At 40.1% G+C, this 16,067-nt stretch overlaps 1 protein-coding gene across 1 annotated transcript in view; it reads left to right on the forward strand.

Annotated features, from left to right (window-relative positions):
- LOC140241644 (phosphatidylinositide phosphatase SAC2-like) overlaps positions 1-16,067 on the forward strand; it is a 111,844-nt gene that overhangs the window by 5,826 nt on the left and 89,951 nt on the right. Inside the window, exon 2 of the mRNA XM_072321385.1 lies at positions 10,599-10,679. Coding sequence (XP_072177486.1) covers positions 10,599-10,679 — 81 coding nt within the window. The remainder of the gene's footprint in view (positions 1-10,598; positions 10,680-16,067) is intronic.

The raw sequence follows: 16,067 nt of genomic DNA on the forward strand, positions 1-16,067 counted from the left end.
ACGACTGCCATCCTTCTACTACCTTCTCCTCTTAACAGTCGGACCGCTAGAGACGGTCGTCATCACCGAGAATTACGCAGTAGAATTAAGGACAGCCGAATGATAAGAACCGTCAACAATTGGTTTATGGTAAAAATCTCTGAATGTAGTCACGCGAGACCAATTAGCGATTGACATTATATCCTTTAGGGTCGCACCGTGGGCATAGGCGGATGAGGCTGATGCCCTTCGAAAACTATGTGCTTGAAATACTGAGGTATCTATTCCTGACAATTTTAGGATGTCTTTCATCCAACGTGCCAAAGTACAGGTGGTCACTCGAGTGTGTGGCTTCCTGCTGGAAACAAAAAGCCTAGTCTCATTGTTATGTTCACGGAGAGGGGCGGTACGTTTAATGTACTCATTGAGGGTTCTTATCACACACATTTTATTGTTCGGAGTGTATGACGGAAACTTGACCGATTGACTTTTCAGAGTATTTTTAACCGAAGTAGTTTTTAACAAATCTGTCATGTAAAAAGTAGCGTGATCTTCAGAAATGGTACATGAAGAAATATCGAGATGAGACAAAGTTTGTGACCTCTGGGCGGAAACGAGCGCCATCAAAGACACCAATTTCTTACTCAATTGCAACAGGGACAAATCTTTATCATCTGGTAAACCAGCGATATAGTTTAGAACAGTAGAAACGTCCCATGTGCTACAGTATTTCGGTTTGGGTGGATTTTGATTGAAAATACCTTTCATTAATCGAACAACATCGGGATGTTGGCCTATTGGCTGACCATTAATTCGTGGAATCGCAGATGATAAAGCAGATCTGTAAGAATTAATTGTAGAGTAAGACTTGCCTTGGGAATGTTCGAAGGCAAGGAAATTAACAATGTCCGCTAAAGTAGGCGCGAGTGGATTGGTCTTTTGTTTATAACACCAATCAGTCCACTGTTTCCAGGCTGAATCGTATTGCTTACTAGTCCCGCTGCGCCAGGAGAGAGCGAGGAGATGGGAAGCTTCTCTCGAAAAACCTGCTGCATCCCAGCGTCTGCTGAGATAGTCCATGCGGCTAGCCTCATTTTTGGTATCGGATGAACAACGGGGCGTAGGCAGTCCATCGGAAGAAGAAGGGGCGGGGCAACTGTCATGCGAAGAATGGCGGGGAACCAAGGGTTGGGTTTTCCATATCGGAGCTATGATGAGTGCTATTCGTGTGTTGTCCGTTTGTAGCTTGTTGAGGACTCTAGAAACGAGGCAAAACGGGGGGAAAATGTACGGAGTTAGACATTTCCATGAGATTGAAAAAGCATCGATAACTTTTGCATTAGGATCGTATTTCCACGACGCATACGATGGCAGTTGCTTATTATTACAAGACGCAAACAAATCGATGTCTGGGTCAAAGGTAGAGGCAACCACGCGAGAAAAGACACTTGGACGCAAACTTAATTCTTTATTCATGTCCCTTCTGGACAAAACATCCGCTTCTTTGTTTGCTTCACCGGCGACATGAGATGCCGAAATCCAAATTCTTCTTTCTATACACCAAGACCAAATGCGGAATGCGATCTCATTAAGTTTCTGTACATTACCGCCCATCTTATTAATGTAGGCCACTGACGTGGTATTGTCTGTTTGAATATGGATGTGTTTATTGCGGAACTCGCTACAGAGGGTAAGCAATGCTTGCTCTATTGCTAGAAGCTCAAGGGCATTAATATGCATGTACCTTAGCTCTGGGCGCCAGACGCCTTGAGAGAAAGAATTGTCATTATGACAAACGGCTCCCCAACCTGTGTTACTAGCATCTGTTGACACTGTGATTGAGACAGGGGGTTCATGAATGGGGGTTGTAAAATTCTCCGGTGCTTGACTAAGCCACCATCCAATTTCCTCACGTAATATTGTATTAAGAGAAACAGAAGAACTATAATCGTCATTTGAATCGTAAAGAGCTTTTGTCTTTGCCCATTCGAGGGATCTAAAGTGCATTTTCCCGTAGGGAAACGCTAGAAACGAAGAAATAATTGAACCAATGAAGCTGGCAAGGTCGCGAATTGAAACTCGATCGGATTTTAGTACTTCGTCACCCTTGGATTGAATTTTTTGGACTTTTTCTGTTGGCAACTGAAAAGACATTTTGCGGGTATCGATTTGGAACCCGAGAAAGAGCGCCGAATTCGTCGGCGTCATGACCGACTTTTCACGGTTTACAATAAAACCTAAATTAGACAAAAGATGAAAAACATAATTTGTGTGCTCCATGCTTTCTCGACGTGAGTGAGCAAGAATCAAAATATCGTCCAGGTAAATGATAATTCTAATTCCTCTGCTGCGAATAGCAGCAATCACAGGTTTCATTATTTTGGTAAAAACATGGGGCGCCGAACTGAGCCCAAATGGAAGACATTGAAAGGAATAAAATTTTCCTTCCCAGAAAAAGGATAGATATCCCCAGAGCTCAGGATGAATTGGGACCGAAAAATATGCGTCCTTTAAATCGAGAGAAGTTAGGAAATCATTACGCTGAACCAAATCTTTAACAAACGTAATATTTTCCATTTTAAAATGGTCATATTTTACAAAAACGTTCAAGTTTTTGAGATTGATAACTGGTCTCAAATCTCCCGTTTTCTTCCGAATTGTGAAGATAGTGGAAACAAATTTGCAGTCTTCTCTTCGACTTTCTACTATTGCCTTTTTTTCCAGAAGTGTATTAATCTCTGCTGAAACAGCTTTCTTTTCGTCCGCACAAAGCGGTATATTATGTGGCATGGAAAATTGACAGGGCGTTCTTACAAAGTCAATTTTGTAACCTGAAATAGCATTTAGAATCCATGTATCGGATGTTATGTGAGACCAATTATCCACAAAAAACTTGAGTCTCCCGGCTTGGGGAATTAACTCACTCTTAGTTTTTTGCGTCAGGCTTGGTTGGGGTGTACGAGGCCCTGTAGGGACGGGTGAAAGGTCGACCGTAGGCTGGGGCCTGGGGACCAGCAGGTGGCGGCCGGGAAACGGTCGCTGGAGGCCCGGGGCGTCGAAAAACATCCCTTCGCCGCGCGGCTTCACGTTGGTAGGGGCCGCCGTCTCTGCGACGGCGTTGACGGTCGCGATAGGAAATCGGCTTGCCGGGCGCTACCTTGCGACCCACGTTGAAAGCTTCCGAGACGTTTTTTAACGTCGTGGGCAGATTGCTCCCAAACAGGGAGTCCGTAATTGGCACAGACTTTGCGCACAGGCCCTGGTAACGGGGATTGAGGTGTTGTTTGATGTCCTCCCGACGTTTCATACTCGTCTGGTAGCTGGCATAGCCGGCTAGCGTAAGGCCATCGACGGCCAGCCGCTGTATAGTTTCTCGATGTCCACGGTCTTTTTGCCTTTCCCGACTTCTTTGAGATATGCTAACATTTCCTTCCACAAATGGAAGCAGCGCTTTCACGATATTGAGTTGTAACTTTTGCGACTGGGCATCAGTGGCCCTCGCCCTTGGGGGAAGGGAGTTCCAGATCTCGTGGTCCACGCGCGGCACACAGGCTGCCGAGGCGTTGGCCGGAGGCTTGTATTTTTCTTGTATCTTCTGTATAGCGTCTTTCTGAGGAGGTAGAGTTACCGCCTTGGTGACTCGATCCGCTAAACCGTCATATACAGGTATACCTTGTTGGCCTCCTCATAAATCGTATCCACGTCCGCCTCCCAAACATCAACCCCTCCTCCGGGGTTGGAAGCTAGAGTGGCTAGTGGGTCATACGTCTGACCCGCGGGCGCCTCCGACTGGGAGATAAAATCAGTCCCTGCGATGATACTCAAGAGATCGTCGTCAGCCTCGTGGTCCCGGCCGAGAGAAGATGTTGGATACCGGGTGTTCGGTTCGTGGCCATGCTGCTGGCCTTGGACAGAGCCGGACTCTGCTAGGCGAGAAACTATCTCCGAGAGCCGCCTAATCTCCGCGGCCTGAGATGTTAGTTGGGTCTCTACGCCTTCCTTACTGGGTTGCTGCTCGTCGCTCGACATTCCTGTTACACTGCCGGTCACACATGAAAAAGATGAACACTCCTTACAAACCCACTCTTTTATAGCCGTGAACACCTCACACTCCACACACTGGAATTTTAACTACTTTGAATTTCTTTTGTGTGATGCACTGCCTGAACACGTGGAATATGCTAACCCTCGGAATACTTGTACGAGTGTTATGTAATAGAATTAGCTTTTTGCCTCATGACATGAAACTTACATATGTACAGTACCTCTGATAATCTTGAGTGTTGTGGCTTTTATCACAGTGAGTTACAAGTTGTGGAATGAAATACTTTCAGAGAGTTTTGAGGTTGAAAAAAATGTTCAAAAAACCAAAAATTTTCTGGTCCCATATGTAAAGGCACATATTTTCTCTTCTAGAATATAATTTTGAAGGTAATTTTTCTCCATTTTTTACATGATTATACTTCTCCTAGATATCAGTCACCATGGTAAAGTTCAATATGATCAAAGGCCATTAACACTATTTTTCAGGTCATAAAAGTCTCTGAATGTCCCATACATGTACGTAACGCTCGCGTTATCTTGGACTTGCCCACATACATACAGACAGGCCAAGGCCAAGGCCTAGGCCTAGCTGTGGTCACACTAGACTGTTCTATAGATGCGAAACAACGCATTGTTTGACCATGCAGAAACACTACCATACCATAATATTATTAGGTCTATATAGCCGGTACCAACAAAAACTAGGTCTATGCATCGGGACGGATCCAGCCCAGGAATTCTGTAAAGGGGTGGGGGGGCACCAAAGGTTAAAAAAAAATATGAGACTGGTTGGGTGGTTAAAGGGGACACTCATGCCCCCTTTTCAATTTGTTTTAAAATTCTGTTTTAACAAAAAATAAAGGGGGGGGGGGTTGGGGAGGAGTGCCCAGGGCGCCCCCCTCTGCAGCTCTGGATCCGCCACAGTGTGTAGTTTGGTCCGAACAAAAAAAAAGCCACCCCTGAACATAAAACAATAATGGAAATGTGTAACAGTATGCAAAATAATAAATGGGCAAGTACATTAACACAACATGAATGGATCTGTTGTCGTACGTGTCACAAACTTCTCAGAGTTTCAGCTGCATGCGGTTGCATACACAAAACTACACAACTGTATGCAGTTTCTTGAGAAGTGAGAAACATCCCAAGGACCCAAGTGCATGCTCATGAAAAGTTTCGCTGATAACTTCTTGAGAAGTTTAGTACTGTCACACTGCCCAAACTGAAGTGAAGCAAAACACAGGTAGTGAAACTACACTATCAAGAATGCATAGTTTCATGTAGTGTGACTATGCCTCATGTGTACTGTATGTAGGACAGTAGGTCTCGCTTGAAAGGGCTGTTTAGCGAAAGAAGACCCTTTTCTCTCGAAAAAGGAGTGTGAAGGATGGATGCAACATGGGGGATTGTAAGGAAGACAATGATACTATAGTGACAGATGAAGGGAAGGGCAGCAGTGAGAGAAGTTGAGGTTGCACTGTAATGGAGACAGGAGAACAGGAGACAGGAACAGTTGAACCAAGAATCAGTGAGAATCAGGTAAAGGGTATGGAAATTGGTAGGAGTAGGAAGATGAACCAGAGGAAATGAGGGAGGAGAAGGTTAGAAATCATGGAGATAAAAGAGAGAGAGAGAAAGGTGATGGAAGATGAGAAATTTGGAATAATGTATCACAAAACAAGGTGAGAGAAAAGAAAGTCGAGTAGGGATTGAAAATGTGAACTTGGAATTGTGGACTCAAAAACTGTGACGAGTTTAAGAAGTGGGGGGGGGGGGGAGAGGGGATGGGTCCTAAGATGGGCACCTGTTGCCATATGTGTTGGAAGAGCTGTGGGAGAGAAAAAAATGATTAACGATTTTATGCTGAAAGTGTAGTCCTGGAAAAAGATCCTCCTCAGACACCAGAACGACATTACTAGTTTTTTGTTTTTTGTTGTTCCCCCCCCCCCCCCCCGAATCTATTGTATTTCTCATAGAGTTTAAAGTGTAGTCTTTTGAAAGAATTCCCAAGTCTTCCAAATCCAGAGGACAGGGTTAAATGAAAGGTGGACCTGTGCACTATACAAGTGGCCACTATTATTATATATATTATCATTATTATTATTAATAAATAAAATTTTTGAAAATGCTAAAATTTATTTTCTTACTGTATATCTTGAACTTTTCATTATCATGCATGTTGGAGCATGGTTGGAATTGTTAATTGTTGACATGAATTTTGAGGAAATAAAGGATCTACATGTACAGTAGATGAGTATGTACAATTTACATTCAGGTGATGTGAGTGGTGTACAATGTACACATTACAGTTGCATACCAATGTAAGTATCCTTGAAGATCCAAAGGAAAAAAAAAATTGTCAGGGAATGCAAAATAGCTGCACTTTTACTTAATGATTTTTCTTTTTAACTTCAAATTAAAGATGAAAGAAATGTAATCTGAAATGTGGGAAAGATCGCTGGCAGTTGGTACCAACAGATCCAATAAGTTAGACTCTCTTATAGTTTGTAATGTACTGTTATGATTTTAAATCAAAAACTTTTCTAAATGGCCCCCCCCCCAAAAAAAAAGAAAAAGAAAAAGAGGCAGGAATGAATGACACTAGATACAGTTTGTACTAGTGATGCATTAATACTAATAATAGGGGTCGCACTTAACTTTTTTTTTAACTAGCCAGGCGGACTACTTAGAATCAATTTTGACACTGAAGCAATATTTTGGCTAGCCAGACGGACTAGTAACTTCAGCATTTTTCAATTTTTAGCTAGTCCGACGTGATTTCGGGTGGCCAATGGCCAGCGGACCATCGCCAATTTCGAACCCTGAATAATGCAATTGATATATTGAATAGACATTTTAAAACCTTAGAACTAAAGTAAAAGTTTGTACCAAATCTGCCAAGCTTTTTTTTTTTATTATTAATATTAATCCTGTTGGACTTTCTGTTTAAAATATTAATATCTGATACATGCGTGCTGTATTGACATAATATAACCAGTGTAAGTGGGGAAAATAGTGTCCCTTGGAAAGGTTGCCATGACATTTTCTTGTTTTTGTTTAAAAATCTGATCTATTAAACCATTGAGAATGAATCCCAAGTATACTCGGGCAAGTGTCTAGATGGGAAAAGCATGTTGTAGCAAAATCAGCCCATCCTCAACGGGTTAAACTAAATGACAACAACTATATTAGGGTGCGTTTCAGCTGTGCCATATTTAGAGCATTCAAGCGCTCTGTTGAGAAAGCGTACCTCATAAGCTATTTTTAGAAGAGGCCAAGCATTTTGTAGCAAAAGGGTCATTCACCTGGCGCTTGAACTACTTACAGCTGTCCCGAACAAAGAGAATGATGTCTTAGCATTGTGACATATGCGCATGATACACGCATGCTTTACAGCAAACTTTTGGTATGCTTTTGGTACGCTTTTGGAGCACATCGGGAAGTGGTCCACGTTTGGCTTAGTACAGTACGGTACGTTACGGTACACTTTAGGAGCGTTCGAGCGCTCCTCTGGCGCGGGCATGATACGGTATGGTTCGCTTTAGGAGAGCGCTCAAACGCACCCTAAAAATGCATGTTAAGGTATATAGCTGGGACACTTCATTGTAAGAGATGAACTACAATGTACAGCTGTAGCAGTAGTACAGTGCAAGTAGGGTTGAATGGGACTAAATATGGCTTGATTCAAATTGAAGGTTAAGGGTCATTGAACTATTTTTAATTTCATTCGGAACAGGTTTGAAAGTTTGGGTGTCGTTACAAGTTGTAGCTCCTCAGTGATATTGGATGAATGGTAAAAATTAATGATCTGCATTGTCCATTTGGGAACATTTTCTGAGTACTGTATATTGTACATACACGGTAGGCCTACATGTACCTATACAGCATACATACATACTTGTACAAAGTCAGTGGAAATTAGCTGTTTCATGGGTAAATGATAATTACTGTAAAAGTGGATATTTTTGCAGGACTAATTTTACGCGCTTTGCTGGGTAAGAAGAGTTTCGCGTGTTTTTAATTCCGCAGAATCAAGACATCAATTACTGGAAAATATGGCAAGCAAAAATATTCACATGCTTTTATTTTTGTGCTAGTTTCTGGTTGCGCGAAATGCACAAAAATTTCAACACAGCAAAAATTTCCACTTTTCCAGTATAAGAATTTGTAAAGCAACATGAATACATTTCAATACCTGGTATGAATACCATGTTACTCCCACAAGTGAATGGTATTTATTTTCAGTGGCTAAATTTCTACATGATTTGCACCTAAGGTTAATAGTTTGCTATAGATTATGAACTTCAATGCATAAAAAGATGCATTGGATACCATTAGGTACTGTAAGGGTGAATATATAAAGTACCTATTATTTTTAGATGACACTACAAACAAATGATCAATTGCATTATTTTATTGTCTTGCCTGCATAGCAAAAGTGAAATATTATTACAGCTGTAGGTGTCATTTTTCATATGTAAACAATTTGATCTACTCTCTCTAACTTTCCACAGCTTTGACCTACAAATTTATACCACCAAACTGACACCACAAGTATGCTTGTCAAGTTTGAATATGGGTACAGTCCAACAAGGTCAAAGGTCAAAAGGTCAATGAACTTGCCTGTGCCCTGATAAGCACTGTACTCACAATATTGTAGTGTAATCCCAATAATACCCCTTTAGAGTACCCCAAAACACGATGGAGACTGTAATAGGTCACATCACAAAGCACAATGCATTTAAGTCTGGAGTGAGTCTGGGGTGAATGACATGCTTGACAGTCTAGCACAAGTCTACAACCTCTAGTATTATGATGTGTTTATTGCTGATGAGGGGATTCAACACTCAACGATCTCAGCATGAAAAGGGTACACTCTTCTGGTGACCTGCATCATTCTAGGCGGAGTGCGCATACTAATACATTGTACATTGTCTGTGCATGAGAAACTGCCTGCTTTTCTCAAGGAGCAATGCGTGCCCACTGGTTTCCATAGAGACAAAATGGGGAAGAAAAATTGTACATACTGTAAAAGTGGATATTTTTGTGCAACTAGTTTTTCGCGCTCAGCCAGATAAGAAGAGTTTTGCAGGTTTTTAGTTCCACTGTAAATCAAAACATCAATTACTGTAACATATGGCAAGCAAAAATATTTACATGATTTTATTTTTGCGCTAGTTTCTGGTTTCGCGAAATGCGCGGAAATTTCATCGCTGCGAAAATTTCCACTTTTACAGTAACCTGCTGGGGTCATGGTTTAGTGGATGTGGATGTAAAAGGACCAGAATTTTAGCTCTGCAATGACTCTTTATCCTTAACCCATTGAGGATGGACTGATTTTGCATGAAAAGGGTACACTCTTCTGGTGACCTGCATCATTCTAGGCGGAGTGCGCATACTAATACATTGTACATTGTCCGTGCATGAGAAACTGCCTGCTTCTCTCAAGGAGCAATGCGTGCCCACTGGTTTCCATAGAGACAAAATGGAGAAGAAAAATTGTACATACTGTAAAAGTGGATATTTTTGTGCAACTAGTTTTTCGCGCTCAGCCAGATAAGAAGAGTTTTGCAGGTTTTTAGTTCCACTGTAAATCAAAACATCAATTACTGTAACATATGGCAAGCAAAAATATTTACATGATTTTATTTTTGCGCTAGTTTCTGGTTTCGCGAAATGCGCGGAAATTTCATCGCTGAGAAAATTTCCTCTTTTACAGTAACCTGCTGGGGTCATGGTTTAGTGGATGTGGATAAAAGGACCAGAATTTTAGCTCTGCAATGACTCTTTATCCTTAACCCATTGAGGATGGACTGATTTTGCGTCAACACGCATTTCGCACAGACGCCTGCCCGAGTATACTCCAGACTCGACTTTAACAGGTTACATAGCAAAATTTGTTCTCAATACTTCTGTCTACCTAGGTGACTGTAAAATACTGTGTAGAAAGCTGAAAATGCGTGTTATTGGCTTTTATATGGGTGTGTCTTGTATCAGATTTGATTTCACCATTCTGGACTGGGGTGGCTGGTGAATGGGGTGATAATACTGTACATCATATTTTATGCATTTCAAGTGCCATGAGACTGTGGACAGTGTTAAAAAATGTATTTTGCTAATAAAATCTGTACAGAGAAATTTCCAGACTGATGAGCAGATAGAACCTAGTGTTCCTATACGTTGTATTGTGAAATGGGGAATATCATATGCATTTTAATTTTGCAAATTTCGCGAGAGCCAACATTCTCAAAATTACAATGCATAAATGAAAGTTCTTGTCTACACTATGCATTGAATGTCAGAGGCAACTGGCGAAAATTTCATGCTGCGAAAAAGGCCCTCGGCTCCAATTCCTGAAAATTTCATGCCGTAAAAATATTGTGTTTTGCAGTACCGTATCCAAAATAATGTATCTTACAAGTTTCGTCTGTAGGAGATGGTTAATCTTGGATGTGCCTGCAATGGTAAACATGTTATAAAACAATGACCGTGCAAGTGTTTTGGTCAATATACAAAGCAATGTTTCACTTTCTAGATACAATTCTTTTTCTGTGTGTTTTTGTCGTTGTTGACAGGTTCAGCGTTAGTTAATGCTTGGAACCCAGTATGTCTTGGGAAGGTCTTAGGAGTGATTGGCAAGATTCGCATCCACCCAGGTAAGACAGAATGCTGTTTGATATCAAATGTTTCTAGTGTTAAGTACCAGTACACTCATCAGTACAAGCCTTTTATGCTCTGCTCCCACTGAGCCCTGCTGTAGATCACTTCATCTTTCCACTTTATGCATGAACAGAAAGGGGACATTGGTGATAACAAACATGTTGGTTTTTAAATTCACTGTGATGAGCATCTAATGTACACTGTAATGTAATCCTTATAAATGATGGATGCCAGCATCCACCTGACAATTCAATGTTCATTGATTTCTAGTATAATTAGCAATAATAATGCAAAAAGTTTAATACATTGAATGCAAAATGATAAAATTGATGCTTCCCCTAGTGTTGATTTACAGGCCATTCTAATCACCTGTGTACGTCCATTCTTTGTTTGAACATGAATCACATTGTCTAATATCAGGCAAGCTTATAATGCATTATGTTGCTTTGAAAACAAGTGAAGTGCCCGGCCATCTGAGAAAAACAGAAATTAGGTCATTTGGGACATGTGCCTATGAGCGTAATACAAATTAGATGATTCTTATCCCCCAGTATACCTTGTACATGATACTCATTACTGGGTGAACAGAGACACTGAATACAGTGTATTAAAACAAAGCTGTACGCATCAGACAGGAATTGGGTTCAAGATATACTGCTTACAAGTTCAGAGTTGATTGAATTGAATAAAAGTTTTATTGTCATCTTATGCATTGTACCAAATACTTGAATAGCTCATAAACTTTACCCGGTACATCATTTTATAATAGAATGATTTGTAGTCTATATTTACCGAATGATAAGTTGAAAAATGCAAAAGAAGAAGAAGAAGAAGAAGTAAATCATTGACATTCATGCGTATTTTCATTGTTAAAACTACTTACACTATAATCAACAGCACAAAAATGGGATACAGGATTTTGCACAAAATGTATTCTAGAATCACATTTTTTTAAGTTTGCAGATAACAGTGTTTTGGAGGTTTAACATATTGATTAATCACTGAATACACACACGCACACACACACTGTACACACACACACACAAAACACAAACACACATGCCCCAGCCCTTTTGCTACAAAAGTTATGTCTTTATTATGTAAATGTGCACAGTAACCTTACAATGGTGATACTTTCACATGTCATTGTAGATTACAGAAATGTTTCAGTAGCATTTGGGCTGTGTACCAAGCAAACCTTTGGAATTTTCCACTTCATGAATGCCCCAAAAGCTTTCAATCCATTTAGCTAGATTTGTACAGTTGTATGTCCCAGATACGTTAGAGCAGAGCTCAGAATAGCTCCCTGTAAAGTGGCTTTTCAGGTGATATTATGGATGTCAAACTAGATTTGTTAAGCTTGCAGTAGAGTTGTCAAACACTGTGTATTCTTGCTGTGGAATTGTGTGTGTACAATCTACACAGCCCCTGTGATTTACAAATGTACCTGGTATGCTGTCTGCTGTGACTAGTGCCAATATGTACATATGTGGGCCTATAGTGTGTATCATTTAAAGGACAAGTTCCCCTTCATTGATATAAGGATTGAGAGAATGTAGCAATATTAGTAGAACACATCAATGAAAGTTTTAGGAAAATCGGACAATCCGTTCAAAAATTATGAATTTTTGAAGTTTTGTGCAGTCACTGCTGGATGAGAAGACTACTGCAGTGTATGATGTCACATGCGTACAACCATATTATAAGGAAAATATAAAGAGAATTTCACAAAATTTCATCTTTTGAAAAAAGTACACTTTCCCATGACTCGTTACTGACAATAGGTAATGGGTAATATTATTCCCATTGCCTTTAGAAAGAGGCAAGTAAAGTGCTCTATTATTATGCAAAAAAAGTGAAAATATGTTGAATTTTCTTTACATTTTCTTTATACTGTTGTACTCATATGACATCAAGAGCCTTAGTAGTCTCCTCATCCAGCGGTTCGAACACAAAAGTTTAAAAAATTCATAACTTTTGCATCAATTGTCCAATTTTCCTCAAACTTTCACTGATGTGTTCTACTAATATTGCTGCATTCTCTCAATCCTTATGTTAATGAAGGTGAACTTGTCCTTTAACAGTTATATTGTACATTTACATGCAGTGAGGAAACCATACAACTAAGTCTGTTTTCAATGACCGTGAAAAATAACCTTGAATCATAGACTAATCAGTAGAATGATTGCTGAGAAATGTCAGTCCTACATTTGTAGTACAAATGACAGTACACTTGAACTTTAAGGGGAGTCTGAACACTGTACTGACAGTGTCTTTCACAACTGAGGTTTGATGTTTTATAAAGTGTAACATACACTGTATGCATATTGTGTAAAGTGGAAGCTCATCTAAAATTAATATAGGAAATTCAACTGAAATTCAGAAGTGTATGACCTGCGTACCAACCGTCACATGATCAAGGCGAAGGTGGGTTATATTCCCCTGAAGGCTGTAGCGTTGACTGCTGAAAATTTTGGAGGTAAATATTTTGTATTTAGATAAAATATTAATCACCATATCAGATACATACATTTGTATGGTATCTGCACGCAGTTATGGTCCTTAAAATGTGTGATACCGGTACTCGTACAGTCATGTTGTATTGTATGTGTCTTGTATCTGACATCTTACAAACCTGTACTTCAGTCTGATATTGACAAAGGGAATGTATGCTGAGGAAGATTTTAACATCATGGCCGATGGAACATTTTCAGAAGTGGGGGCCCACTTCCAGGTTTCATCAGCTAACAAGCAAAAAAGAAGAAGAAGGAAAAAAAAAAGGCCTCCGGCGCCACTTGTGGTGCACTTCCGGGTTTCTTCAGCTGACAAGCAAAAAAAAAAAAGACCCAAAAAAAAAGAGACAAGGTCTTCAGCGCAACTAGACGTGTCTTCATCAGCGTGAAGTTCAAACTAGTGGGAAATTTTGCGGTCTTGGAAAATACTGTACGAGCTGAAATTTTCAGGGTGGTTTTATTTTCGCGAATTTTGCGAATCGCCTTTGAACCGCGAAAATAACAACGCGCAAATAGTTACTTTCAGTTAGACCGTCGCAACCGCGAATTTAACAACACGCGCAAATGTCCTCCAAGTAGCAATTCGCGAAAATATCTGTACGCGAAAATTTCAGCTCGTATAACAGTAGTCCGATAAATGAATGTGCGTCTTCATCAGCTCGAACAGTCCGCTGGGGGAAATTTGCCCGAAAATTGACGCATGCGCACTTTGCATCATTACTCTGCTTTGCTTGCGGTTCGAAAGTGGATTTCCCCGTGCAAAATCTCCTGTATCACCGTATGTATGATAATAACACCAGGAAAGTGAGCAGTGCAGCATAATCTATTCTCTCCAAATGTTGTATCAATATACAGCATAATCTATTCTCTCCAAAGGGATATCAATAACGCTACTCTTTCTTCTGTCCAGTGAGATATCTTAAATGGAATTAACGATTTACAACGCATAGACAAGTCCAAAATACACACAATCTGCAAGAATCTTCAGCTTGCTAATAGGTAGAGTGGACCATTAGAAGAAGTACAAACAACAGCCAGCATGCACGGCACTGAGTTATAATAGTAGAGCAGATAAGCCGAAGAATTGTGCAAAATTTGACTAAAGCATGAAACTTTCACCATTGTTAGTACATGCTATAAGATTAATTTTAAGATCGGGAGGTAAGTCTGAATTGACCTCTGATGACCTCTAGAGGTCAATGACCTCAAAATCTAAGAAAATTGATATTTTGCGTCATTGGCTAATGATAAACACAGTAATGATGTACTAAAACTTAATATTTGTCACAGTGAAATTGTCTTTATGTTCCACGGAGCCCTGACAGGTTTCTACCTTTGACCTCTGATGACCTCCAGAGGTCAATGACCTCAAAATGTCAGAAAATTGATATTTTGCATCAATGGTTAATGATAAAACACAGTAATGATGTTCTAAAACTTAATTTTTGTCACTGTGAAATTGTCTTTATATTCCACAGAGCCCTGACAGGTTTCTATCTTTGACCTCTGATGACCTTCAGAGGTCAATGACCTCAAAATGTCAGAAAATTGATATTTTAATGCGTCACTCATAACTGAAACACGATAATTATGTACTAAAAACTAATTTTTGTAAGAGGAATTGCCTCAATGTTCCACTGAGCCTTTCGAGTCAGATTTCTACCTTTGACCTCTGATAACCTCAGATGACCTATGATGAGGCCAATGACCTCAAAATGTCAGAACATTGATATTTGGTGCAATTGGTTGATGACAAACATGATTTAGATGTTATATTCATTTGTATTACAATTGAATTGTTTTCCTATTCCACAGAGCAAGAGAAATTACTCACGTGTCTCTACCTTTGACCTCTGAGGAAGGTGACGGGTCAATGACCTCAAAATATCAGAATATTGATATTCTATTATTAGTCAATGGTCAACTTTGTAATACCCGATGTACAATCATTTATGCTATAATAGAAGAATCTTGTCATTCCATGGAACATTGGTCATTAGCCTGTGCATTATATCCAACTTTGACCTCTCAGGACAATGAGAGGTCACTGAGGTCACATGTGTAGGCTTACCTGTATTGATGTTTGGCTTCATTGGTGTAATCGTAAATGCTTAATCATGTACAAATCACGCATTGATGTTTTGATCAAAGTACATATGTATGCATATTCCACAGAGCATTGGTTTATAGTAACAGGTCTCTGAAATGTGAGAGGTCAATTACTTCAGAAATAAAGCTTAAGTTTCTTGAGTGATGGCAGTGACCTCAAATACAACTGTTATGTTTGGGTTAGTTATGTAGACTAGCAAATATGGCCATTATCTCGACACTCGAGGAAAACAAGGCTCACGAGACTGATATACAGAGTGTTTAATCTATTCAGTGTAAGTCTCATACATCTTTTCCCCCATTTGTCGGACTCATTATGGGACTGGTTTGCCTAAGTGTCAAGCTCATGGGCAATATTTGCATAGTTTCCAGCTGGTGGGCCTGTATTGGCCAGTGTAAAGCTGGTGGGTTGTTACAGTATGACTGCGATGAATGACTCATGGTCCTGGAGTATACAGTCCACAGCTGCGACATCATGGACCATCTTGAAAACTTCGACATACTGTGAGGCCCAACATGCATTCCACATGAAGCAATCCTGTGTATTGCAACTAGCTATTGCCATCCGAGACCTACCCAGGGAATAGATAAGCATTCATGGCAAACCATGGAGAAAGCGGATTGTGCAAAATATTTTGGAGTTCCAATAGGAGGCTCAGCTGGAATCAAATCGCCACAGCAGCTTAAAAAGGTTATACTTCAACCAAAGACTCTCTCCAGACGAAGATACGAGTATCATACGAGTATCAAAGTTCAGGTGTT

Source organism: Diadema setosum, chromosome 18 (genome assembly GCF_964275005.1).
Source record: "Diadema setosum chromosome 18, eeDiaSeto1, whole genome shotgun sequence".
Taxonomy (NCBI): Eukaryota; Metazoa; Echinodermata; class Echinoidea; order Diadematoida; family Diadematidae; genus Diadema; species Diadema setosum.